The sequence below is a fragment of the Apium graveolens genome, chromosome 2 (genome assembly GCF_009905375.1).
Source record: "Apium graveolens cultivar Ventura chromosome 2, ASM990537v1, whole genome shotgun sequence".
Classification (NCBI taxonomy): Eukaryota; Viridiplantae; Streptophyta; class Magnoliopsida; order Apiales; family Apiaceae; genus Apium; species Apium graveolens.
In genome coordinates this window covers 239,942,335-239,950,301 of record NC_133648.1, presented here as the reverse complement: position 1 = coordinate 239,950,301, position 7,967 = coordinate 239,942,335, and the positions used below count along the sequence as shown (strand labels likewise).

The 7,967-nt window shown below is 28.0% G+C and overlaps 1 protein-coding gene across 1 annotated transcript; it reads left to right on the top strand.

Annotated features, from left to right (window-relative positions):
- The first annotated feature begins 4,765 nt into the window (after window positions 1-4,765).
- LOC141708231 (uncharacterized) lies at window positions 4,766-7,432 on the top strand. The gene is made up of 2 exons (XM_074511749.1): window positions 4,766-4,931; window positions 5,951-7,432. The coding sequence occupies exon 2, from the start codon at window positions 6,425-6,427 to the stop codon at window positions 7,070-7,072; it is 648 nt and encodes a 215-aa protein (XP_074367850.1). The 5' UTR covers window positions 4,766-4,931; window positions 5,951-6,424; the 3' UTR covers window positions 7,073-7,432.
- Window positions 7,433-7,967: the final 535 nt, after the last annotated feature.

Sequence of the window (7,967 nt, the reverse complement as noted above, 5' to 3'; positions counted from 1 at the left end):
TATGGAAACATCTAGAAACTGCGGATGCTAAAGTTGGCTGGTTAAACTATCAGGAAAAAAACAAGACGCTGAGAATTCAAAAAATTAGTTTGAATAAGTTATCTCATAATAATTTGTTTGACATAAATATTTATTTAAGGGTATAAGTTAATTTTATTTAGTGTTTCATTTAATGACTAATGCATTTTTTTATGTACGTTAATTTTTTATTAAAGTTTTTTTCTTGTTAATGTATATTAGTGTTTAAAGATGTTAATTTAATTTGTGTTTGTTACATTTATAGATATGGATTACCAGAGTACCCATAATGAGATAAATGATGCGATGATCGATGATAATGATGATTCCTGGGATTTGATAATATGTGCAACTACTGCAGTTATAGAATATTATTGCACATTTATTCATAAAGTTCCGTGTATGACATCTTATCAGACTGGTGATGATGCAAGAGATATTATCTATGAATGAAATAATATGCAAGAATGTGTTTAGAATGGAAAAAGAAATATTTTCCAGCTCTCTCAAGACTTGGAAAATATGTATGATCTAAAACCTTCAAGGAGGATGTCAATTATAGAAAATGCAGGAATTTTTATTTTTGTTTTAGCTCAAGATGCGTCCAACAGACACGCGCAAGAACGTTTACAGCATTCCTGTGAAACAATAAGTAGAGTTTTTCATAAAGTTCTACAATCAGTTTGCTCCTTTGCTAAAAATTTGATAAAGCCCGACGATCCAGAATTTAAGAAGATACCATCTCATATACTTAACGATGATAGATATATGCCTCATTTTGAAGGTATAATTTTTTTTCAAAACTTTAATGGCATTTTCATAAGATCTATTTGTGTCAATATTACTATTTATAGTCAATCATTGTTCATTTTTGTAAAATATTATATCTACAGGATTGTATTGGTGCAATTGACGGGATTCATGTAGATGCTTGTGTACCCGTAGATGATCAAGTGCGGTTTGTAGGACGAAAAAATGTGGCAACACAAACTGTGATGGCCGTTTGTAACTTTGATATGCGATTTGCATTTATTTTAGCATGATTGGAAGGAACTGCTCATGATGCCCGTATTTTTAATTCTGCAGTTAACACACCACATTTAAATTTCCCTTCTCCACCCCATGATAATATTTATTAATATACACTTAAACACACACACAAGTATTGGTAGAGGTTACTATTTTAATTTATATATTTTTTAAATATGCAGACAAGTATTAATTGGTAGATTCTGGATATCCACATACATTAGGATATTTTGGTCCATACAAAATAGTTAGATATCATCGTGGACATGCACCCGAGGGTTATCAAGAAATATTTAATAAAGCACATTTATCTCTTAGAAGTTGCATAGAAAGAACATTTGGATTTTGGAAGAAAAGATGGAAGATTTTGATGAATATGCCTCAATATTCTTTTGAATCTCAAAGAAATATTGTTGTGGCGTTAATGACATTGCATAATTACATTAGATTGAGCACCATTCAAGATACAATTTTTTCACGAATTTGATATACATCCAGATTTTGTGCCCAAAGATAGTTTTTCAGATCGTCGATCACAAGTTTCAGAACAGAGTTAAAGAGGTGATAAGTCAAGGGAAATGGACATACTTCGCAATCAAATAGCTCATAGTTTAATGATGGAGAACGTATGGTTATTTTAGTTTGACATAATTATTTTACCAATTCATTTTTTTAGAGTATTAATTTGAACAAAGTTCAATTTTGTATGTAACTAATCTTACAACACTTTCAAAAAAATACCAAAAAGTTTTTTCCAGCTTTTATTCAAACAACATAAGTAACATTACTTTTACCAAACAATCATCCGATTTTTGAACAACACTTTTTTTGCCGGCACTTTTTCTAATAGCACAACAATTTCTTACAGCAATACCAAACATACACTTGATTGATACAAAATAAGTGAGTTTTGAAGTACCGTGCTTGTTGATTTATTTCTGTTAACACAATATCTCTGCAAAATCTAAACCGCTTTGTTCACTTAAAATCCAAACAAGTTTTAAAAAATTAAAAATCCAATAAACACATCACCCCCCTCGGTGTTGCATTCAATAACTAAAGACAACTATATATAAATAATTGTAATTGCATAAATATCTAAATATGTGTATCACATATATAATATATAACCTCGAATTGTTTCGAAACTTCTAGATTCATACAACTGTCAATACAGTAATTATATCCTATATATAATTAGAGTAAGAGAGTTTTGGTGGTACGGTTGGCTTGCAGTAAGGGGTAAGGTATAGGTATTAATGGGTATCCTATTATTCTACTATAATATCAAATAATCTGTATAACAAACATATATAATTAATAAATTGAACTATAGTTATATATTCTTAAATGATATTAAAAAATATTGAAAGTATTATATTATATATAATACAAACAATAATTATTTTAATAAAAATAAGTATAAGTAACAATTAATAAATCATTTATAATCGGGTTAAAGTAGTATCATTTTCTTAAAAAATAATAATATGATAAGTTAGAAATATAATAATAATAATAATAATAATAATAAATTATTAGAATTTAAAATTGAAATTCAAATCTAATGAACTACATTTAAAGTACGATGAAAACACGTGTGAAAGTGTAGGTTTAATAATAATAATAATAATAATAAAACTATAACAAATTAAAATTGAAATACAAATCCAATAAAATATATTATATACTATATGTATTTCATCTATTATAACATTCCATTAAAATACCTAATAATCTTTATAAATAGATAATTAATTAAGAAATTAAACTATAATTACACATTTATAAAACATAAAAATTAGGAAGAAATATAATAATAATCATAAAAAATTATTTTGATCAAACTCCACAATATTGAGAAAAGAAAATATATAAATAAAATAAAAATAACTACATAAAATATTATGTGAATTATAATTATATTTTCTTAAATGATATAAAATAATATTAAAAGTATTATATTATATATATACAAAAAATAATTTGATTTAAAATATTTATGAATTGATAATTTTTATTTTTATTTTATAAAATAAGAAACAAATTTAAATTATATTTAGGTATAACAATGACATATGTTTTGTTTTGTAACAAGGAAAATACCGTTTGTCTTTTAAAACATTTAGAGCACATGTATCTTATAAAATTAATGAAAATTACACTTTGTCTTTCAAAAAATTTGGAGCACATGAATCTTATAAAACTTAAAAATTAGGAAAGAAATATAATAATAATAATTTTTATTACAATTCAAAATTGAAATAACAATCTAATAAAATATATTTAAAAGTACTCTGACAATTAAGTGAAAATATATATATTTTGAAAATCATTACTAGAACCAAAAAATTATAAAAATATTATTATAAACGTCGCAGGATGCAAATCCAAACAATTTTCTAATTTTTTATCAAACTCCACAAGATTAAGAAAAACATATATAAAAATAAAAAAATAATTACATAAACATATTATATGATATGATTAAAATATTCTATTTAAAAATTTATAATATGAAAAAAAATCAAATAATGAAAGAAATTAAATAAATTATAACATATATGTTATACGTAGGTTATCAATGTAAAATATAATACTACAATAATAATTAAATATATAAGTACAAAAAGTACAATTTTTTACATAAATACATTATTAATGAAGAACATAAAATTTATCTCAGGAATAAAATTATTTTATTAAAAATTAGTTAAGTTAAAAATAAATATTCAAAAAAAATATACAAAAAAATTATAATTATCCCGTGTATCGCACGGGTACAAAGTTAGTTATCTAAATTGAACTATCTCCATTACCTATATGTTAACCTCTAATTTTCTCGAAACTTCAAATTTTTATCATCATTTTTAAATCGAATTAACATAAACCATTTCAAATATGACATAATTAACTTTTCTAAATTTTTGTTCTTTTTTTTAAAAATACACCTTTTAGGGTGAATGACCATATTTTAATGATCATTGTGAAAAAATATTCATCAAAATTTAAAACTATCCAAAATACCCTGAGAACTATTTTTAGTGGAGTAACAGCTTGATACTGTAGTAACATAGATATTTCAGGTTATTGAGGATGATACACTTTATACTTCTTTACAAGTGGAGTAATATGTAAAATACTACTTTGTCAATGAAGTCTAAAATTTAAAAATTATTAAATTAAGGCTCACACTTTAATTATGGTTTATCGATATTACTTTTATTCAATTTTTAAAATATTTCCAAAATCTTGCTGTCAAATTTTTGAACCCTCACACATTAAATTATAAAATATGATACATGCTTAAATAATAAGATTAGTAAATAAATATTTAAATATTCAAAAAAATATACATAATGCCCACTCTAATAGGAAAGGGATATTAGAACTTATACTACAGTGAGAAATCGAAATACTACATTAAATTAAAAGTGACGTATCATTTCATCCTGAAGATAATGTGTATTTTGAGTCAAACAACCTCTAGAAAAGTTACTTGATCATTTTTTTCATTCAGCAATTTAAAATTTTATCCAAGTAAAGAACATTTATATTTATAAAATAAAAAAATGAAGATATTTCATCATGTAAACGTATCACTGCCCTCCACGTGTCCCTTAACCATTGACCCGGCAGTCCTCATCTTGATCAACCAACGAGAAGCTAGACATAAACAATTTTGCTTAATCCATTGCCACGTGTAAATAGACAATACTACCCTTTTCTTTATCACATCTCTCGTCACTTGTAACTGTTCTCAAGCAAACAAATATAAATTTTAGATCCGAACAGCACCTCTTCATTCTCCGTTGCTTCATCACAGATCGTATATACATACCAATAGCTTGCAGTTCAATCAAATACACACACAGATTCACCAGGTACGTGTTTCGTGTATAAAAAATCACATCTTTTTATTCATACAGCACTTTATATGATTCTTTTGTATTGAATTTTATTGATCTGATGGTTTTTTTTATTGAATTTAATGATTTTATCATGTGGGTATGTTAGATAGATCTTAATTTAATTGATTTTGGGAATTGAGACATGGGTTTTATTATAAAGTCTTGATTTTGATCAAATTGAAATTAATATTATTGTTGTTTGGACTATTGATTACAATAATTTGAATCTGTAATTCCAGTTTTTAGTTTGTTATATTTGAATCTGGAATTTAGTTGTTTTAGCTCGTGTTTTTGTATGTGTTAGTCATGTAAGACCGTAAGAGTAGCCAGATATTGTTAAGTAGTGTGATTTATCGTGTTATGGTTTGTTTGATTGGAAGGAATGGAACGAGGTAGGAATGGTATGGAAAATGTAAGAGGGGAAAGTGGATAGAAAGAGATTTTAAATTTAAAGTGCCGGGGTTTATTACTAAATGGGTTCTAAGGAGGAATGGGGATTAATTCTTGAATTGGTGGGCATAAGCTCTAGGTTAGTTTATAAAAATGGAACGGATTAATTGGTATGGACTGACTGGAGGAAATAATGAAAATTATGATTTTTCACACACAAAGTAGTACAATGCCATTCCGTTGTCATTCAATTTCATTTGTCACCAACAAAATGGCTGTGTAATGTCATTATAAAGGAGTATGCTTTTTAACTAGTAATGACTTTAAAGTCATGCAAATTATTTTATAAGCAGTCATTTTTGTATATTGTATGATACAGATTTCATTATTGTGTTCTATATGGTATATGATCGTAAGACATGATATCAGGTGTTGAACATCTTAATATATATCTTGTCCTTGTTACTTAATGTGTTTGTTTTTTTTGCAGATCTCATCTTGTTTTACCTCTATTTTGTTTTCTTGTATGTTTTTGGAACTTTGTTGTCTGCTGTAAAGCTTTTTTCAGTTTTTTATAATGGATTTCCCAATTTTTGCTGCAGGAGGGAAGAAGGCCATGTATTTTTTTCTTACATGACAGCGGTTTCAATAATTTAATTCTACTTAGGTTATTGGCCCCATTAGCGTACAGGATATGGGCAGATGCAAGGGTTTTGGGAAACTTCGGAATATAGAGAGAATGGTGCCACAAAACTTGGTTGTTAATGCTTACCAATTCTCTCTTCTGCTATCACCTGTTGTTTCTGTTTGGGATTGTATTGTCCGTAAGATATGGTATTCTCTCAGACCTGAGTGGGTGTAGGCGTCACTTCCTGTCCCTTTTAGTTATAAATTAGCATAGTTAGTGCCAAACACTACATCTAAATTATAGAAAATAGAATAATATATACAAGGAAACAGTTATAGAGAAAATGTTCTGCCTATGAGCAAGTGCTCTTGGAAGACTTATAGTAAGTGTTTAGGTTATACATAGGTTGTTTGCCTGAGTTATTAGGGTGTTTAGATATAGAAGTAATATGGAATGTGCCAAAGTGTGCTCTGGCGTAAGAAAGGTCAAAAAGAAGCAAGTAAAAGATGAGTTGGACCGCTTGAAACAGGCTGAGAAGAAAAGAAGGCGTTTGGAGAAAGCTCTTGCTACTTCTGCAGCAATCCGTTCTGAATTAGAGAAGAAGAAATTAATGAAGCAAGAAGAACAAAAAAGGCTGGATGAGGAGGGTGCTGCAATTGCTGAAGCAGTTGCTTTGCAAGTCCTCGGTGAAGATTTGGATGATTCAAGTCAAGCTAAGCTGGAGAAGGATGATATGCTTGAGCCTTTGGATTTAGGTATCAAGTTCGACTGCTTTACTGGAGAAACAAAATCATCGCTACCTCATCAAGACCTCTCAAGATATTCACCAGACGTAATTGGGAGGGTCTATGATGGCCACAACAGATATGGGCACATGTGGAACAATTGTAGCAGCAAGTGGAGACAGCAAAGTTTTTGCCCACAGTATCATGGACCTTTAGCTAGAAATTTTCACAGGCCTTATTATTATGAGAAAGGTTGGGAGACGACAGATATTTCTGCAGGTGTAATAGCCGAACATGCTATTGCCTCCCTCCGAATTGCAGAAGATGAATATGTAGACACATTCAAGTTCAATCCAATGTTAAGATGGTAGAATAGGAAGTCAAAGGTTGGGGGCATCAGATATATATGTTTCTGCAGGTGTTATAGCTGAACAGGCAATTTTTCCTTCCGGATTGCAAAAGATGAAATATGTAAACACATTCAGGTTCAATCCAATGTTAGGATGGTAACATGTGGAGAGTGTTACTTGTTCTGTTTTCTTTAATTGCATAGCTGGGATGACGATTTTCATAATGTTATGCAGATATCTTTGTTGAGATTGGAATTTCCTGCATGTATTTGCAAGATTGATTTTTATTCTCATGCACCGAAAGCTTTGGCTTGAACTCTGATTGCTCTTGATGTATCTTCAAATTTTCCTTTCCTGAATGTAGCCGTGTCTCTTTTCTGAGGATATTCCATAATCAAATTTGGTTTAGAAGTATTTTTGGAATCATTGAAAAGTTTATTTTTGCGGTTTAGAGTAAAATTTTGAACCAAATTACTTTTTGTTTTTGGATTTAATCGCCAATGAGTAGAGTAATACAAGTGGTTTATCTTTAAATGACAAAATATTAGAATAGTTGAGGAAACATATATTGAAAACGTACATGCTTTTCATCCAAAACATTGGTTGTAATTTTGTAAAGAAGTAAAATGTAAGAGTTACTTATAATCTGTGTTGTAAAAATCGGGAATCGTGGAAGATCGGTCGAGTTATCGATTTAGAATTAACTGTAAATCAGGGATTAATCAAAGTAAAAATCGGATGTATTATAATATTAAATTATGTTTAATATATTATTATCATTATATTAGGTATTTATTAACAAATATATATTTATTATATCATAATTTCTATACTTATTCATATTTAATTTAATATAGTATTTTAATTTTAATAAATAATTATATATACTCCAATAATGAAAATTTCTTAAGAATTT

Coding starts and splice junctions, on each gene's coding strand:
- LOC141708231 (XM_074511749.1), top strand. CDS start 6,425: ATGGAATGTGCCAAAGTGTGCTCTGGCGTAAGAAAGGTCAAAAAGAAG.